Source organism: Vigna unguiculata, chromosome 2 (genome assembly GCF_004118075.2).
Source record: "Vigna unguiculata cultivar IT97K-499-35 chromosome 2, ASM411807v1, whole genome shotgun sequence".
Taxonomy (NCBI): Eukaryota; Viridiplantae; Streptophyta; class Magnoliopsida; order Fabales; family Fabaceae; genus Vigna; species Vigna unguiculata.
In genome coordinates this window covers 18768597-18789195 of record NC_040280.1, presented here as the reverse complement: position 1 = coordinate 18789195, position 20599 = coordinate 18768597, and the positions used below count along the sequence as shown (strand labels likewise).

At 33.7% G+C, this 20599-nt stretch overlaps 1 protein-coding gene and 1 long non-coding RNA gene across 8 annotated transcripts; one reads left to right on the top strand and one right to left on the bottom strand.

The window, feature by feature from the left end:
* Positions 1 to 3549: 3549 nt before the first annotated feature.
* On the bottom strand, positions 3550 to 3950 carry LOC114166914. The gene is made up of 3 exons (XR_003600046.1): positions 3908 to 3950; positions 3758 to 3830; positions 3550 to 3583 (listed from the first exon to the last, which is right to left on the bottom strand). It is a non-coding gene; the product is annotated as an uncharacterized LOC114166914 (long non-coding RNA).
* Positions 3951 to 6668: 2718 nt separating this feature from the next.
* On the top strand, positions 6669 to 20363 carry LOC114173440 (pre-mRNA-splicing factor ATP-dependent RNA helicase DEAH10-like). Of its 7 annotated transcripts, none has more exons than XM_028057849.1 (14): positions 6669 to 6790; positions 6912 to 6984; positions 8430 to 8493; positions 9036 to 9068; positions 9871 to 10099; positions 12068 to 12270; positions 13075 to 13252; positions 13367 to 13438; positions 13840 to 14024; positions 14762 to 14993; positions 15275 to 15474; positions 15581 to 15715; positions 15911 to 16117; positions 19997 to 20363. In XM_028057849.1, the coding sequence occupies exons 9-13, from the start codon at positions 13921 to 13923 to the stop codon at positions 16029 to 16031; spliced, it is 792 nt and encodes a 263-aa protein (XP_027913650.1). In that variant the 5' UTR covers positions 6669 to 6790; positions 6912 to 6984; positions 8430 to 8493; positions 9036 to 9068; positions 9871 to 10099; positions 12068 to 12270; positions 13075 to 13252; positions 13367 to 13438; positions 13840 to 13920; the 3' UTR covers positions 16032 to 16117; positions 19997 to 20363. The 7 variants fall into 7 exon arrangements, with proteins under 7 accessions (XP_027913650.1, XP_027913649.1, XP_027913645.1 ...); XM_028057848.1 differs by having other exon boundaries at positions 19912 to 20363; XM_028057844.1 differs by lacking the exons at positions 13367 to 13438; positions 15275 to 15474; positions 15581 to 15715; positions 15911 to 16117; positions 19997 to 20363 and having other exon boundaries at positions 9871 to 11692; positions 14767 to 14993.
* The last annotated feature ends 236 nt before the right edge of the window (positions 20364 to 20599 follow it).

The window sequence follows — 20599 nt, the reverse complement described above, 5'->3', positions numbered from 1 at the left end:
TCAAAAGGATCTTCAACATAAAAGCATTGGTGGACTTGAGAAGGCAACACAAAGGGATCATTTTGGTAACATTTTTTGTTGAAATAAACACATGTAAGCCCATATTTGTCTGCATCACTCTCAAACCAATCACACTTAAACATCACAAACTTAAAATGCCCATAATAGTCTAACTCAATTATGTCATTGATTGCCCCATAATAAGTGACGGGTTCTATCCTAGGATTTTCATCCTTGGAACTTGCATAACTTGGTGTTAATGAAACCAAAGTTACACCAGAATTTTGAGTTTTGCGTCTAGCATCTCTCTTTGTAGTATGAAATCTGTAACCATTGATGAGGTAGCCTGACAACCTCCTTGCAACAGTATTTGGACCACGAGAGAATTCCTTAAGTTGAAGTGATACATCCTCACTCATGGCTCTATCTTTGAACCATTCACTAAACTCTTGACTTTGGGTTTTAGCTTTGATCCACTTTCTTCTTTTTGTCTTCCTATTTAAAATCTTATCATACTCTCTATAAAAACAAATAATCTTTATTAGTGATTTAAGGTATAATTCAAAAGATGAGAATGAAAAAAAATAAACTAGTATCACACCTGATGTATATGTTTATTTCATCACAGTTGAATAAGAGGTATCGATGAGCTTGATCCTTAGATGTCAAATCCAAAGAGAATAGTTTACCTTTTTTCTTACCACCCAAAGCACTACCTCTATTTGAAAAGTAATCACAAACATCTACATCACATAAATCATTACCTTCATAATTTCTTCTTTTTCTATTCAATCTTGTATCTACGTCTTTATGCATATATCTTGAGCAAAGTGTCAAAGCTTCTTCTGCTAAATACCCCTCGGCAATAGAACCCTCAGGATAAGCCTTGTTTCGAACATAACTTTTAAGTCTGCACAAATATCTCTCAATCGGATACATCCACCGAAATTGAACTGGCCCACCCAATCTTACTTCATTTGCTAGATGGATAGGCAAGTGAACCATTATGTCAAAAAACTAGGAGGAAATATCGTCTCCATTTGACAAAGTATTTCTACAATATTGGCTTCTAAGTAATCCAAATCCTGCACTTGGATCACTTTTTGACACAAAGTGAAAAAAAGACCCCAAACGAATTAAAGGGCCAGTGTTGTCCCCACTTCCTTCTACCACATTTCTAAATGTGTCATGCAATAATCCATCTATATTATCTTCCATGTCGTCATCACTTGGAGTAGGCAATGATTGTATTGACTCCCCATGGTTTACCCAAGTGTTGTATCCTTTTAGAAATCCTTTAGCTATTAAATGATCATAGACCACTTTTCTTGTTGCCCAATAAAGATTTCTACACTTGGAACAAGGGCATAAGATCTCATTCCCTTGAGCTCTTCCGCTAGCGTATGCAAAATCTAAAAATAACTCTACACCATTAGCATACTCTTTACTAAATCTTGGAAGTTTAGTCCACTCTCTGTCCATCATCTTTAATCTAAAAGATGATAACATAGTATAAGTTTCTCTAAAATTAACAATTTTAAATAAAAATAGGAATAACATCTTCCATAATTTGCTAATGTAAGCTAATAACAAACTTGATATTATAGAATCCACAACAGGTGTTGTAATAGTTGAAGCACAACAACTTCAGAAATCGTACTCCTCTTTCTGATCACTAACATAATATGAACTAAATTAAAGCATTTTAAACAAATAAATTAAAAACTAATATGAAAATTAAAACAATTAAAAATCCTGACATGGTTTCCATATTAAAAACCAATATGAAAATTAAAGCAATTAAAACAATGAAAATTAAACAAATAAACAATTAAAGCATTATATAACACATTAACACCACACACAACATTTAAACAAATAAATTAAAAACTAATATGAAAATTAAAACAATTAAAAATCTTGATATGGTTTCCATATTAAAAATTAATATGAAAATTAAAACAATTAAAAATCCTGATATGGTTTCCATATTAAAAGCTAATATAAAAATTAAAACAATTAAAATAGTAAAAATTAAACAAATAAACAATTAAAGCATTATATAACACATTAACACCACACACAACATTTAAACAAATAAATTAAAAACTAATATGAAAATTAAAACAATTAAAAATCCATTTCAACAAAATACACCATTGATTAGCAAAAATCAATAGTCTTACGCTCACTGCTCCTAATTCTTACCAAAGCCTCTAGCTTCAATCCCAAGGTAAAACTAAGTACATCTTTTCTAAAATTTTCTTTCAACTCAATGAAATTACCAATCTACCCAGAAGTTCTTAATTCATAAATAATGCTTCAACAAAGTTTCCACAAACAGCAAACAGCAGTGAAAATATCACCGAAAAGAAAAGTGACATTTCAATCATGTAATGCCATAGCATAGCCCGACCTTAGAGAAACAGTTCTCAATTTATTTTTTATGTTTTTTTCTTCACTTTTACTTTTAAGTGTGATATTTCTGAAAATAACTTTTAAAAATATAAAATTACACTGTGAAACAAATTTGGCTTTAAGAACTAATATTTTTTATGTCAATACCATTAGAATAAAAAATATAGGAAAAATATTTTTATTTTAGATTTGAATTTAGGTGTTTTAAATAATGAATAGTATATATAGTGAAGTGATAGTTACACTACCAGATTTTTCAAAGATTAAGGTGTGTTTAATAGTCATGTAGGCAACATTATTATATACTTAGGCTATGTAGAGTTAAGTAAAGCTTCTGACCTAATCTTACCCAAATGATGCAAAGAAATTTCTTACTTCCCTTGAACGCTATATCTCTCTGCTTCTTCTGCACCCACCTGTTGGAACATGACAATCAATGAGCTGAGTTTCACTAAAAGCATAATTGACAGCTTTATTTAATAATATCATGGATTCTCAATAACATCCTCAAATATCACCACTGTCTGCAGTGCTTGCAATGGTTTAAGGGTAAATTATAGTTTGTCAAAAACAGATTTACAAAATAGAGAAGTTGCATGTGAGTAACATTCATTCATGCACAAAATAATAATACGAATGTCTCTCTCCTATAACCAACGACAAAATCCCATTACATTGGAATGCTTTTATCCTTATCTTTACAAAATAAAGGTCCAACATTAAATGAAAATTCAACTGGGCAAATCAAGTAAACCAGATTACTGTTGCCTCAAGGGAAGGAGGCAATGATGCAAAACAGCTGCTGATATATTGATATACCATATGGGACTCCAAATAATAATAATAATATTGAAAATACAAATTTTGGGTTTGATCAATAAAATAGTAAGCAATTGACACAAATAAAAACCAATGCATCCCTTCATATGTCAAACTCCTCTTATGGAAGGGTAGGTTAAGCCATGTATGCATCTAAGACATGCCATTATTTCCAATTAAAACTTCAATATTCACATAATCAGCTTCAAACTTGATAAGGGTGTAAACAAATTTCTGATAATGTGCAATGATGCTAATTCTAGAACAAATTTCTATGCATATAATAACAGGTAAATTTTAGAATACCTTCCTAGCAGCCTCGTCTTTAGCTTGCTCCAAAATGAATCTGTACATTTGAAGAATTCACACAAGAATAGTATGCATTAATTTTTCAAAAACATTATTCTGTTTCCTACAAGTTATAACCAAAATAAATAAATATATTGCCATGCAACTCAAGGATGATGATGTGCTTTCTAGAAAACTGAAGTTGATAAAAACGTCCCAAAGATAGTGGTACCATGTTGATCAAGTCCTTGCTTCTCAGAATCCTTATTTTCCTTTTCATCCCATGCATCTTGCCATTCCTTTACCTGAAGATACAAATTCGTTAGCTAACAATATATGCAAACATCCATGCATATAACAAATGCAGGTTCAGCATTACCACCTCATTCTGTGCTACCCCATATGGAATTTGTCTGGATGATGCTGCTTCTGCCTGCAACTTAACTGTTATCAATTTGGTACTTGAATGCATTCTCAGATATAATTCGTAAATTATTTTAGCTAACAAACACAAATTTTGAATTATCCGTATCTCAATTTCAGAAAATGCCACTCAAAGGAGTAAAGTGATATATAGTGAAGTGATAGTTACACTACTAGATTTTTCAAAGATTAAGGTGTGTTTAATAGTCATGTAGGCAACATTATTATATATTGAGGCTATGTAGAGTTAAGTAAAGCTTCTGACCTAATCTTACCCAAATGATGCAAAGAAGTTTCTTACTTCCCTTGAAAGCTATATATGATTGTTGTAGGGAACATTGAACCAACAAAGTCTGAAAAATCACCAATAAAAACTTTAGTAGCTTTCTCTTATAACTGTGCCCTCCATACCACTTGGTAAAACTCGCCTCAGAACAACACAGAGGTCATAATATAATACAATAGCACAAGTTATTGATACGAATTATTTATTGTGTTTGTTTGAACCAAAAATAGATACTATGCATAAGCAAAAATACGACATCAACATTATTAGTATGTTTCTTATTCTTATTTTGGTTGAGTGAAGGTGCAAAAGGTAGCCTTACCAAACAAATATTCTTAACCAGAGTCAATTAAGCATGACTAAAATAAGATTACATATAAAACTCATTCTGTTCTTCTTTGGAATATTTAATTTAACCAAGCAGACAAATTTGTCTTCATATAAAGCATAAAAAATGTCTCACAGCAAAGCGTTATATGATGGGGGCCCTGCAAAGGAAAATAGTTTACCAAACAATTGTAACAATTTGACAAAGCAGCACAATGGTTATTTTTCAATTGCATCGGTTATAATAACAACTTCTGCACACAGAGGTTTTAGCACCATTTACAATTTATATTCTGAAAAATTTAGATGTAATCACAGGTTCTGAAGAAACTACTCTGTATCTTTAGAGAAGTATGATTACAACTTTACTTCTATTTTACTTATAAACTAATTACTACAATATGATTACAAATTTAATTTATATTATATATACAGAAGCTCTTTTTCTTACACCTCCTATCTCTGGCACTCTAAGTTTTTCATGAACAATAGTTTGGTCATTCCGCAGTAAGAACTATGATAGATATGCTAAGAACAAAAACAATAAACCTCATCTCAGAAGCAAAATTAATTAAACCAAATTCAAAGAAATTAAAAAAATCAGGGACTAAACACTAAATTGCAGAGGTAAGAGAAAAACCTTGATTGAACCGATCAATTATGAAGAGATTAGAAACAATGTAGATGCAGAAGAGATAAACCCTAGAATGTGAGATGTCAAAATTACAAAAGGGGAGAACAATGAGTGTTAGAGAGAAACCATAAAGAACGACGAGCAATAAACGGAAATGAAGAGGGAAGAAACGATGGCTTAGCTACCAGAGAAATGAAAATCGCAACAGTGAATGGGAGAGGAAGCCGCGACGCAGTTGGACTCGAGAGGAAGCCGCGACGCAATTGGACTCGACAGGAAGTGGCGATGGTTGATCTGGAGAGGCAACATAGTTGAACTGGCAACAGTCAACGTAGGAGATGGAGTGGTGTGCAACCGTGAATGAGAGAGACAATATGTGAACGTGCAACAGGCAGAGACATTTTTCGATCTAACGTAAGGGAGGGAAATGAAGAAAAACTCTTAAAAGTGGTTTTCACTTTCTTTCGGACCATATCTCTTTTTAGCCCACGTGTTTTCAAGACAACATTAAAATAAATGTGGGTCTTGATTTGCTTTATGTCACATTTACAAAATTGTTGTATTTAATATATTTAAACAACATTTATAAAACTGTACTACATTTTAGTGTGGTCTAAAATGAAAAATGACGTAGTGATTCACTCGAGCTTCTCTCACGTGTCACTGCTCCTCTTTCATTTAAAAATATTAGAATAATGGATGCCACGTAGGCAGGTAAGATTGGGATCAAATAATTGAGGCATTGTATCATTATCCTTTAGAGAATGCCAAATACTTAAAAGGGAAATTATCTCTTGACAACAAAAAATTTGACAAATTTAACAAAGATTCTAAAATTAGAATTAAAGTAGATTAAATTTTTATTTTTTAATTAAAATAAAATAATAAAATAATACTTTTTTATCTGAATAAGAAAGTTTGTCAAAACTTTTGTCAAAAACATTTTGTTAACTTACAATAACTCATATTTAAAAGATATTTAAAAGGCTTAATTAGTCGATTAATATATATATCAATGTAGTCTTTTTGTTTTACACTATTAAAATGGATAATTGGTCCGTTAATATGTATCAAGTTGGGAATTAAACGAAGACAAAATTAAAAGCGGATACCGCAGATACCATTTACACACTTTACTACGAGAGTGAGTACCATCTAAAAATCGTTACATTATAATAAATGACCATTTTAATTCTCAAAATTATAGTGTTTTAAAATTGGTACCATGGATTATTTCAGTTCTTAACGTTGGGTCTTAGCTTTTTGTTGGGTTTTTTGCTCTTTAACTTTGATCTTTTCAGAGTTCAAATCACCTAATATTTGTCAAATTTATAAATTAATGAACATAATTAATTTTAAAAAGAAAATAAATTAATCTGACAATGCTAGAAAATAAGTCATTCAGAATTTGACATCCTATAGTAGATAAAAAAAATCATAAACTTATTTTAATGAATAACAGTATGATATTCATAACCTACTTAATGGGGACATTTTCGATAAAAACTCTTCTTTGCGCTCTCTTCCGTTGAGACCTCCCCCCAAATACATTTTTCGTGGAACAAATCCACTTCCGGCGGCAAATTTCACTTCCAGTAAGTCTTCTTTTATTTGTTTTGATTTGACTGGTGGTCAAAATATATTTTTCACGCCCCTTGTGAGGGAAAACAGTGGATTCAATCAGAGTCTCTGTAATGATTTTTGTTACTGTTCCAGGGACGGAGCGAAGGGATAACATTGGAGCTCAAACAAATTCAATCAAAGTGGGACCGAGAATTGAAGAGGCCAGGTAGTTATCTAAAGACTTTTAAAACTAGTGGCTTAATATGTATAAGGTTGGAGTTGTTGTATGCAATACTTTTTTTTGTTTATTGTCTTTTACAGTGGCTTCTAAGGATTCTACTATGTTGCTTAATTTTTTCTATCCTTTTTCTATGTCTATTGCTGTGAATGGATGTTTATGTATTTTTGCCTTGTTTATCTCGTCTGGTAATGCTTGTAAGTGGAAGTTAGGAAAGGAAAAACGATGTTGTTCTTTTTTATTGATCTTTTTAACATGTTATGGTTCTGATAAACAAAAGTGCTAGCTGAACTGACGTATTCAGCAGGTATCTTTGCATATGGATTTTTTTAGTATCTTTGCATGTTTCCTTTTTACAATCCTGCATGAGAATTTTTAAGAATTTGGAAAATACTATAAACCTGATAAAGAAGAAAGGCATTTAAATATATTTTTTGCAAAGTTTAAAAGGGGTTTAGGATCTTTGCACATGTTCCTATTTGGTATATTGTTGTACAGTGTTAGGTGAAGATTTTAAGAAATGGGAAAATACTAAAAAACTGATTAGTTGAAAAGCACATTAAATTTATTTAGAGGTTTGGATGGATAGTTCTCCACCCAAACTAGTAATAAATAGCAAAGATCACCAGGCAGGAGGGTTGATAAAGCTGCTTTTAGGTTGCAGCATGTTTTAGTTTTAAAAATGTAGAAATTTATGGGAAGTTGGAGAGATTGTGGTCCTTGTTATTATCATTTTGAATGATTACACTAGTGGCACTCAGAAATTGTTCCTCCCACTTTGGTTTCGTAGGCACTACTTTTCACTGATGTTTCTCCTGTTCCGTTAATTTTGATTATGCATGTGTTCATACATTTTGTTTATGTTGCTTTTAACTGATGTGGAGGGTGGAAACCAAGGATTTAAAGATCACATGGACTTGTCTCATTATATAGGGGTGAGTTTAAGAGGCTGGAAGATTAGGTTCTGTTTGAAGCTAGAAATTGCTAATGTAGGTCGTTAGGACTTGTACTATTTTAGTCAGAGAAAAGGGTGGGGTGGGGAACCTCAAATACAAGAGTTAAGAGTTTAGGGTACCTCAAACTTCGCATGGCTAATTTCTACCACAACTTAACTAATCTTTCCCTCACAACTAATATCATTAGGACTATGCTTTCTTCATCGCATGCCCCATCAGAACTGAAATAGATTTCCACATTAATTTTCTACACATTAACTTGTTGTTCTCTGTTGAACACAAGTATTTGTGTTCAGTCAAATGTTACCTTTAGTTTAGTGTTCAATCTACATAGTCAAAAAAGTTTATCCATGAAGAATTATAAACTTTTCATGTATAAGTTTATCCATGAACATTAAATTTTTAGTAAGAACTGGTGAAAGCATAAGATGAGAGTTAATTTTACTATATAATTAAAATTGCCTCTCTTGATATTAGGTCTAACATAATTGAGCCACCCAAGTCTGCAACTTTTCCCACACCTTTTCACACCTGCGTGCATGTAAGTATTTGATAACTTTTCCCCATTTTTCTTTCGCTCTCCGTGTGGTTCTCTAGTAGCTAACTTTGGAAGTGTTTCCCCATTTTTGGACCAAATCATTTATATTCTCACTTCTTAGCATGCTAAAATTCATATTGTCGTTACCTAGATGAATTAGTGTGATATGTAAATATATAGTTTCTGTAAGGGATTTTATGTAAGTTAGTTTTAATTAATGAAAAAAATATCATTCTCTATGCAGTTGTGTGCAATAGCTTTTAAATATGAACCACTCTAAGAGTAATCCTTTGATTTTGGTTGATGATCTCACATCTGAAAATCTTGGCCATCTGAAAATGCTGGTACAAATAAAAAAAGAATTCTCAAATGTTTGGAATTTTTTGCAAGTTAAGATGATTTTTAGCTGTTGATTGCTCCTAGTTGTATGTTCTGTATCAACTAATTAAAAAAACATGAAAGTTGGGAATCTTCATTTGCTTTTGTGATCAAGCCTAAGCTTGCACGCTAACTAAAGACATTTTCTTCTTATCTTATTGTTGCAGACTTTTGGATCATCATTGAGTCTAGTGGTGTAGGTAAAGAAATTTTTGTTACTCTCTTGGATCTTTGGTGTTTGGTTCATTTGGAGCAGTGAAGTGTTTAATCTGATTTTTTTTTACCAATTCATGGCGGAACTGATAGACCCTGCTTGTATTGCTCTGCTAATTGTAGACACTAGGTCTCACTCCACGATGATATAATTTCCAAGGCTTTCATGGAAACTTTCTCCTTCTCTGTCTGCTTTACTTTTCTGGGTGATTTTGGGACCAAAGATTTGTATGGAATACTTTCTTATTCTGACATTTTATGTGAAAATTATGTGAATTTTTATCGCTGATTTCATAGTTGTATATAATGGTTTGTTGCCAAAAATCTACCTTTTTTACTTTCAGCCACATAACTCGGGGTAAGGGCTTTGTTGAATATTATTGTTTCTAGGTGCCATTACAATTGAAAATTGACTGGATTCTTGCATGTATAATTAATAATTTTTATGTTAAAGAAGGCCCATGGGTTGGCCCTAGCCCCAGGGCCTTTGTGGATATTTTGACCCTGTGGGCTTTTTCAATTAGGGCTTTTTTGGCCTTGTGGGCTTTTTTGGCCCAGCCCATGTGGGCCAGGGTCAAATCATGTGAAATGGGCTAAATTGACAGGTATATATTTGAATTTAATTCTATGATAATTCAGTCAAATTCTTTGAGCTTGTTACCGGAAAATTTCTTATGCTCAATGAATGTCAATTCATTTCAATAAATTTAGTTTGCATTTGTAAGTTTCATTTGAAATTATTTGATTGTGCAGATTTAGTTACCATGTTCCATTGTATTTTCGATGCAGAGTTTGCTTAACTTGGCGATGCCGATGAGAGGATGAACAATGGAATATTCAAATCCTTCTTGTCGTCACGTGCCTTCTGCACTTCGCTCATCTCACCCCATCAACCATTTCCTCAAAACCATGACTTTGCTTCTCCCTCTACTTTGTTATCCAGTGCTCTGCAGCATTTCATTAATTCCGAGACTCCTACCCACGGCCAAAAGATCCATTCCTGCATTCTGAAATCTGGGTTTGTTCCAAACACCAATATTTCTATCAAGCTACTTATTTTATACCTAAAATGTAACTATTTGAGATATGCACGCCAGGTGTTTGATGATTTGGGGGATAGAACTTTATCTGCTTATAATTATATGATTAGTGGCTATATCAAACAATGTCAGGTTGAAGAGTCTCTTGGTTTGGTGCGTAGGCTTTTAGTGTCTGGTGAGAAACCTGATGGGTTTACTTTTTCTATGATTTTAAAGGCGTCTACTTCTGGGTGTAATGTTGCGTTGCTTGGTGATCTGGGTAGAATAGTGCATACTCAAATCCTCAAATCTGATGTTGAGAGAGATGAAGTTCTTTGCACTGCACTGATCGACTCTTATGTTAAGAAAGGGAGGACTGCTTATGCTAGGACTGTATTTGATGTGATGTCAGAGAAGAACGTGGTATGTTCAACATCCCTCATCTCTGGTTACATGAATCAAGGGTCTTTTGAAGATGCTGAACGTATATTTAACAAAACTTTGGATAGGGATGTGGTAGTATTTAATGCGATGATAGAAGGCTACAGCAAGACATCCGAATATGCGAGAAGATCTCTTGAAGTTTACATTGATATGCAAAGGTTGAAATTTAGGCCAAATGTTTCTACATTTGCTAGTGTAATTGGTGCCTGTTCCATGCTTGCGGCATTCGAAATTGGGCAACAAGTACAAAGTCAGCTCATGAAGACTCCACTTTATGCTGACATTAAACTGGGAAGTGCCCTTATAGACATGTATTCAAAGTGTGGAAGAGTTTCAGATGCTCAAAGAGTTTTTAACCACATGCATGTGAAGAACGTGTTTTCGTGGACATCTATGATTGATGGATACGGGAAGAATGGATTCCCTGATGAAGCACTTGAGCTATTTGGAAAGATGCAAAAAGAATATGACATTGTACCCAATAATGTGACATGCCTTAGTGCTCTCTCAGCTTGTGCACATGCTGGACTTGTGGACAAGGGCTGGGAGATCTTTCACAGGATGGAGAATGAATACCTGGTAAAGCCAGGGATGGAGCATCATGCGTGCATGGTTGATTTGTTAGGCCGAGCAGGAAGGCTGAATCAGGCTTTGGAATTTGTGATGAGGATGCCCGAGAGACCGAATTCGGATGTGTGGTCTGCTCTACTTAGTTCTTGCAGACTCCATGGTAATATAGAGATGGCAAAATCAGCTGCAAATGAACTTTTTAAGCTAAATGCTACTGGAAGACCAGGGGCATATGTTGCATTGTCTAATACTTTGGCAGATGCTGGCAAATGGGAAAGTGTAACTGAGCTTAGAGAAATAATGAAGGAGAGAGGAATATCCAAGGACACTGGCCGAAGTTGGGTTGGAGCTGATAATGTCTTTTAGTTCAAATAAAAGGAGCAAAGATGCACTATGGCATTTTTCTGTTAAACGAGATTATCCCTCTTTATTGCTTCTCGTATACTCATGTTTCTTCTTGTGCTTCTGACAATAATTCAAAGCATTTAAAGAAAAAAAAAACATGTTTGATGAAGTGAATTACCCGACTGACCAAAAAGAAGAAAAACATAACGCAGTTGCTGACTATATTTTGCAAGGTTGAAGTCTTACCCGACTGCTGTTGATATATTTAATACTCGCATTGCAGAGACAGATTATTTAGATGCTTCCTTGATAACAATATTCCAGATTTTGGTTTATTTAGTGCATGTATTTCAATATAATGTGATTTAACTTTTATTTTATTCTTAGATAGAGATTTTTGGATCCCAAACAATGCATTAGTCTTGGTGCATTGTTTCTGTGTATGCATTTTTTGTATTAACAGTTTCAATATAGCATGGTCATCCTGTTCTATTCTTTCTTGGTTATGGTATTTCTGGTTCATGCTTATCGTTGTCATGATGAATGGAAAATAAAGTTCATATAATTGCTGCTTAAACTTAAATTCATATATGTCTTTGATTTTATAGATTCATTTAGAGGAGGGTCCTGGTGATATACTAGTATTTCTGACTGGGCAAAAAGAGATTGAATCTGTTGAAAGGCTTATCAATAAGAAACTCCCACAATTACCTCAAGAAAATCAGAAGCTTCTAATTGTACCTATATTTGCCGCTCTTCCATCTGAGCAGCAAATGTGGTCTTTGCACCAGATCCATCTGGTTTTCGCAAGGTACACTAGCCATGCGTTTGATCTAATTAATATATGCTGTTGGTAGAATTAAATAAAAGGGGTAAAAGTTTTTGATTACTTATTTCTAAAACTATTTTTTTTTAACAGTTGTATTTTCTGTTGAAACACCTTCATTTTCTCTGATTATGTTAAATTTAAAGTGAATGCTGGTTATTATTTTGAGTTCCAGTAGGTTTAGGACATGCACACATGATTTCAGATTGCTTTTTTAATTATGCAACTTTCATGGAAGTTGTATTGCACACATATGACTTGTGTATTGATCATCTTATTCATAGTTGATTAGTGTAAGCAAGAAAACAGTATTATGCACTCTGAACATGATCCAGCTCCTTTGTTTCCCGTTTATGCAGTAATGTCATCTTCTTGCAACATTGTCATTTATTGCTTCTCTTATTTTTACCACCACTTTTACTAGCAGTCACACTTACCGTGAAGCAATTGTTTTTGCCAACCAACAATATGCCTTTACTGAACCCATCACCTTAACTGCATCCATTGCAGCTACTATTATCTTAGTCATCACCTCTGCTACAACTGATGCTTTATTTCTCTCAAATAACACTGCTTTTGCTTTAGAAACTAAGTCAATTGCCTTGCTATAATTCCTACAGATAATACATTGAAATAACAGAATGCTATCTCTGACTTTGTAATTTTGAACTTGAGCACCACCTATGTAATGCGAACTTATATGGAGTTAGAATAAACTCTTGAGATTTATATCTTATCTGGTTATTATTTTTTTTAGCCGTATTATGCTTATTTATGTTGTTTTTGAAGGTGATATTGGCAACTAATATTGCTGAGAGATCAGTAACAATTCCTGGAATCAAATATGTAATTGTTCCTGGATTTGTTAAAGCACGTTCCTATGACCCTGGAAAAGGCATGGAATCCTTGATTATAGTGCCTACATCCAAGTCCCAGGCTCTGCAAAGAAGGTGGCACTAGATTATGTGTGAGTCTGTTTAATGCTTAATTGTGACTTGTAAATAATGGTGGAATTAATTTGGTTAATGAAAATGAAATTTGGCTCAATTTGACTGTGGATGACGTCCTTTCATTTTTTCAGTTGAGTTTTGTAATTGACATCTCTGGTTTTCTTGAGGGAAACACGGTATTGCATGACAGAGATATTTTAGATGTGAGTCTGCCATCAATGTTTCTAGTATTTATTATTTATTTTAAATTCGTATGTTTGCATGTGCTTGACTGCTTTAAATTTTGTTTATCGGTTAAAGTGGAAGATAATAAACCTCTCAATATTTCTTATAAGAAAAGAATAAACCTGTGAATGTAAAGTATCATTTTTCGCTTTCATGAAATATTTTAATTTCTGAACATTTTTATTTTATACAATTTCTCATTCTTGAATTGACTTATTTTATGTTTTCTCCTATTAAATCTAGTTTTGGTTGTTTTGAAATCATTGGTATGTTTTCATAGTTAATTTCAGCTAAAATTATCTTCATGAATTTAATAGATATTTGATGAATTTTAAGAGTAGTACAAATTGATTAATAACATTGCCTTTTTGGGTATTAGTGGGCGTGCAAGGCGTGAAGGACCTGGAAAATGCTTCTGTCTATATCCTGAAAAGAATTTGAGAAACTTGAGGACTCAACAATGCCAGAGATTAAGCGGTGCAACCTTTCTAATGTTATTTTGCAGCTCAAGGCTCTGGGTGTTGATGACATACTAGGGTTTGATTTTATTGATAAACCTTCAAGGTAGAACCTTCCAGAATTTTGGTCTGGCAGTTTCCCTACATTTGGATTTGTGGATATTTATGTGATTCCATGTTTTGTTTGATAACTTCTCTTTATCTTGAAAAATAAAGTTATTAAAGGAGTACCTAGATATTATTCATATACCAAAATGATATGAAAGGTATGACATTTAAACCAAAAATTAATTAAATGTTACGTATGTTATTGCCTCTACTTTTGGGAATATATTCATCCACTAAATAAGTAATGCAGGGACCACATTTATTAAAAACCATTACATGGACCACGATCAACAGAACCATATATCTCGATAGTTTTTAGTTTAAGCACTTTTATTTGTTAATTGAAGTATTTATTTTGTTTATATAATCTTTAGTATGGCAGTCATCATGCTATCCACTATGTTGCTATTTTTTGGTCATGCTGCATCAAATTGATAATTTTAGTCCATGTTTTTGTTTTCACTTATGATGTTCATTATGCACCTAACAATAGTACTGAATGACCACTTCTTTCTGACCAGATGTAATACAATACTGTATAAGGGATTTAGTGATCGACTATTTTGCATTGGCCATTATTCATTAGTGAGTCGAAATGCTTCTGATGGTGTCACATACATTGTTCTCCAGAAATAAAGTAGCATTTTTTGGGGATATTTCTAGCTATAATTTTTAAAAGTATTTTGACCTGGTAAAATGTTACCCAATGCTTGTGCTTATGACTTGTTTGAACAGGGCAGCTATTATAAAATCATTGGAGGAGCTATTTTTGTTGGGTGCCCTAACAGATGAATGTCTACTATCTGATCCTGTTGGACATCAAATGGCTCGACTGCCCTTGGATCCCATTTATTCCAAAGCTCTTATTTTAGCTAGTGAGTTTAACTGCTTGGAGGAGATGTTGATAACTGTAGCTCTGCTGTCTGTGGAATCCATATTTTATAGTCCTCGGGACAAGTTAGAAGAGGTTTAAGGACTGAACTCCAACTGTATTCCTATTATATTCTATTTTGATTGTATGATGAAACATAACATATGGATGGTCAGTGATTATATATAGTACTAGTGTGTCTATCTCTCTATTAACTGTTTAAAAAAATATTTATGAATATCATGTATGTGCATGATTTGAACATAGTTGACTGACTGTGTGAGGTTTTGGTCTTCATATTTTTCCATATACTTCTGTTCCCTCTTGGTATTTATCAAAAATTGTTTTGTTTATTGATTTCTCTCATATTTTACCAGGCAAGAACTGCAACTAAATGCTTCTCAAGTCCAGAAGGAGACCACGTCACTTTGATTAATGTGTATCGAGCATCTAATGATTTCTTGGAGAAGAGATCAATGGAGATGGGAATAGCAAAGACTGAAAAGGTTTTTAGAAAATGGTGCAAAGAAAATTATATTAATAGCCGGTCTCTTAGACATGCTCGTGACATTCACAAGTAATTTTATCATGTTAAGCTAAATATCAAGGATTTCATGATACTTTTTCTAATGTAATCTAGTCCAGACATTTATGCTTTCACATTTGCAAATTACTTTTTTCAGGCAGATTAAGGGACATGTTGAACAAATGGGTCTTAATCTTTCTTCTTGTGGAGATGATTTGCTTCAATTCCGCAGATGGCTAGCTGCTTCATTTTTCCTAAATGCAGTTGTAAAGCAGCCAGAGGGGACATACAGGTATCTAATTAAAGATAGAAATTCTTGGCTGTCCTGTCTGTGTGGCATGCTTTCAATTCCCTCCTGTAATTAGGTCAAACTCTGGTCTTCTATGTTTGAAATTCTTTTTGGAATTTTGACTCCAACTGGAATCCTTAACTGCGTATGTAATTTATTTTTCTATTAAAGGTCTCTTATTGCTTAGTTACATGGCAGGGCTTTGGCAAGTGGTCAGGTGGTGCAGATCCACCCTTCTTCTGTATTATTCCGGAGAAAACCAGAGTGTGTGATATTCAACGAATTGGTCCAAACTAATAACAAGTATGTCGGAATTTAACTAGAGTTGATTACCTATGGTTAACTGAGCTGGCTCCTCAATATTATGCAATGCAGAATTAAATTCTTGGTGGTTCCACTAAACAGGTGATTCACATTACCTATACTTTAACCTTTCTAGTTTGGGCCTGATTTTGTTTGGGTAGTTTAAATACTTCTAAAATGTGCAAAATTGGTGGTTTACATCCACAATTCTATGTAATCCCTTGCACTGTCTTCATTATCGGGGCTGGCCCCTATGCATTTTAGGATTTTTCTTTCATGAGAAAAATCCATGTAACACGGGTACAATCATCAATAAACGTGACAAACCATTTAGCACAAAAAATACTATAGTTTGATGCAGGTCCCCAAACGTCAGAATGAATTAAATCAAAAGGATGGACACTCTTTGTATTACTAGGAGGATATGTGGCCCGATGGTATTTTACAAGTTGACATACATCACATTTAAATGACTCAATATACTCTTTCTAAAATAAGGAAGGGAACATGGACTTTAGAATGGGAAAGGATTTATGTCCTAGACGACGATGGAGAAGCCAAATTTGAGGACTCAAAAGTAGTGCAAGAATGGAGGCAAGAGGTACCTGCTTGTGCACTAATACTATCTTTACTTCCCAAGTTGTTAAAACAATACAACTCTCCCTGTTCCTTAACAGTTCCAATCTTCCTCCCTATGGCAAGATCTTGGAAAACACAATGAATGGGAAAGAAGGTTACAAAACACTTTAGGTCATGAGTAAGTTTTTTAACGGAAATAAGATTATTAGAAAGGTTTGGAACATGAAGAACATCTTTAAGATTGAGGGATGACAGAAAGGAAACATTACCATGTCCAGTTATGGGTATATGAGTCCCATTGGCAACAGTAATTTGGTTTTCGAAAATAGAAACATATGATGTTAAAAGAAATGAATGAAGGGTCATATGGTCTGTGGCACCAGAGTCGAGAACCCAAGAGTCCTTACATAAAGTTTTAGAAACATTAAAAGATGCATTGAAGTTCTTACCCGTCATAGCTAGAGAGCTAGTACCAGAAAGTGACTTGCTGGTGGACTCCATAAGAGATTTCAAACGTTCAATTTCAACATGTAGTGCATGTATCTCTGAAGTTAGAAGCTCAACATTGCTTACTGGAACTTCCATATTAAGTAAATAATAGGATTCCTTAGCCCTCTCCTAAATGCAAATGAAAGGTAAGACAAAAAGTGACAGCAACACAATAGCGTGATAGCAGCAGTGATGGCAGCAATGCAACAACAACACTGATGGCAACAATGCACAGCGACGATGCAGCAGCAACAACAACGACGACAACAACAGTGATGCAGCAGCGACGACGATAGAAGTGATGCAGTAGCAACAATGACAAAACCACAACTTGGGGGCACTTTAGGCAACCCAATAATTAAAAGAAATGGCTGTACTTCAGACAACACTAATGAGGACCGAGAAAGAAGAAATGCGAAAGCATGGCTCCCTAGGAGCTGTGATACCAACTTGAAAGAATTAATATAAAAGAAAGAAGATTTTACTCAATTAGTTCATTTGAAACAGTACATTAGTCTCTATATATAGAACTCTAACCTTAAAGTAATAATTACAAAAAATCTCTAGAATCTTCTATTAGCTTCTAGTAATATATTTAATATTCTACCAACTTCTAGTAATGCATTTAATATCCTTCTTACAACATAATGCTAAGAGATTGATTCATCTCTTAACTGACTATTTATGAGTCCTTACATCAAAGATACAAAAAGGAGATATGAAAAGACTACACCTAGGTAACAAATAGGTACCACAAAAACAACATTTTAGCTTTCCTAGGGATAGACAGAAGATAAGTTAACCTATTCTAACATGTTAAACTATTCTAAAATACACCATAACACATTTTTGCCTGATGCAAAATATAAAAAAAAAATTGCTTAGTAAATGGTGCAACCTCAACTATGAGTATGGAAGACTGATCTTCTACATAGTAGCTCCTCACTTGTAAACCATGAAGTCCTTTAATTTTGGTGAATCAATTTGAACAACATTGTAAAATCATTACCTCAATTACATGAATCTCCTCTGTGCTTGTTTTTCAAGCAATGAACTCATGATTGAGCTTCGAGTCACACAAATTCAATGAACTTAAAATGTTTAGTACAACAAAAATTAAAGATGGTGAACAGAAGAGATGAAGAATCATGCTATTTTTAGTAAACTAAAGATAAGTGAGAGGTTGAAACACCACTTGAACTCCTGAGACGTCAAGATAAGACTCTAAACAAGAGAGTATCACACTGTCAAGAGAACTCAATGGTCTCACATTTTGTCAAAGAAATCCAATTTATTCAAAGATGTGAAACAAGGTTACATGGATGCCTTATATAGGGAATTATGACTTGGTCATTTTGGCTCCAAAATTTAAATTTCAAATTAGCCTGGAAACTACTAAAAGTGGCGTGCCTAGAGTCACATTTTGCATGCTCCTTGGTACACATGCTTTCTTTTCCCAACTGTCTTGCATGCCAAGGTTCAAAAATAGGGTCTAGAATGTTCGAGTTGACACGCTTCTGAAGTCACACTTCCAATGCTTTGGCTTGGTGTTTTCGTGCTTCACTTGGTGCACACTTGCCTCTTGAAACCAGAAACACCATCACAATTGAGGCCCAACAACAAGTTCTAAATTTCAATTTCAACTAAAAGAAAATACAATCAAAGTAAACAAATCCTAATGTTAAGAGTTCCATGAAATACAGAGAGAAAGAAAAATAAAGAAATTTTTGAGCTAGGAGACTTATAGTCATGCCTTTTGTAATCCTCTCAAGTCTACCTGTTCCTTTTCTTTTTTATTTTTTAATGCACTTTTCAATAAAACTACCAAGGGCTTGTTCTTTTGTTCCATAAGGACTTTTACGAGAAAAAAAAAATAACAGAAAATGAAACAAGCTTTTTTATAAAGCTAACATTAATTAATGAATAGGTTAAAAAAATAAAGATTTGGGAAAGATATATGCGAGAACTTGTACATATTATGGAGAAGCTAATGTAGTTTTTGCTTCCTCTTTTTTTTTTTTTTTCTTAGAAGTGTTTATAGAGAAATTTGTCAAAACAAATCCAAATTTCATTACTTGGCCTATCAGTACCAACGGTTACTGAAGCAGCCAAGTTAGTCAAACTCTTGATTACTTAAGGGGAAACATAATGATAAATTATTCTCTTGTTCTTGCGTTGCCCCCCTTAGCTTCATTTCTCTAAAATAACTAGTTTGATGTTTTTGATGAACACTGGGTTTGCCCCATGTTCTTCAAAAGTTCCTACGTGTAAAATTCATAGGATTTGATAATAAGATCAAAGAGACCAGAAAGCTGTCATTGTTCTTAGGCTGGATTTCGTTGGTGTATATGGTTGAAAAGAAATGCTAGAACCTTCTCAGCACAACATTCTTCTATAGAGTTCATTTGGTGTCAGCTAGTTTTTCTGGTTCCTTTGATTTTATCATTGTCGTTTAGTGATATTTTTATCAGATCTTTGGTGAGATTGGCACACCATGTTAAATGTTTTGTTGATCTCTTTTTTTTCTCCTCTTTGATTTGGTTTTGTGATCTTTAGTTCTTGAGAATTTCCACTTATGTATCTTTGCTTTGCTTATATATGTGGATATAACCAAATACACCAGAGAACAGTTGCAATAGATACTTCCTTCTCATTTCTTATGCAATATTTAGAAATCAAGTTGATGTACTTCCAAACATTCTCATGGTTATGCTTTCTGCATATAGACAAGAAAATTGGGACATCGTTAGTTTTGGATGTTGTTGGTTTAAACACTGCATTCTTTTTCATATATTTGGTGCTGAGATATTAGATTTTTCATTTTGTAGGTTACTTGATTGTCTGTTGGAACAGATCAATACAAGCTCACGATTTTGTCCCCTCGTTGCTTGATGGATATTTTCATAATGACAGGTTTTGAGATTTAATTGGGATTGTCTTTGGCATTGCTTGGTATGTGGAGATGTCAATTAATCCTCTAATGACATGCACCTCTTCTTGCTGGGTTGTTGTCACATTATTTTCTCTTGGGCCTTATTGGCCACTAAGATCGAGGAGCAAGTATGTGATGGTAGGGTGCACCTTACAGTTGTGACCTGATTGCTGTGGTGGCTCGCCATTGAAATTGTGTACAGACTATTTTATTTTATTTTTATTAATGTTAATTTCTGCATCATTTTGAATGGCTCAATTTAAACTTGTACAATTTGAAATGTATGATTAGCTGCGAAGTTCTTTGAATCCACTTATTTATATACACTGCACATCAATTTCTAGATGAGGGCCATTGGGTATTTCTTTACTGTTATTTTCTCCCCACATCTGCAATATTTGAGGGTTACTAAAACATGAAAATCAGTATATTTTTTGCTTTGTCATGTTGGTATCACTGAGTACTCAATCTATAGGATAAGGACCGGTTTCATTACACGGATGCAATGTTTTGTAGATTGTTTTTAGCGTTTCTTTCTAAAAGAAATTTCTCCTGTTTTAAACAATATTTTCGCTTTCAATTTG

Coding starts and splice junctions, on each gene's coding strand:
- LOC114173440 (XM_028057846.1), top strand. CDS start 9,903: ATGAACAATGGAATATTCAAATCCTTCTTGTCGTCACGTGCCTTCTGC.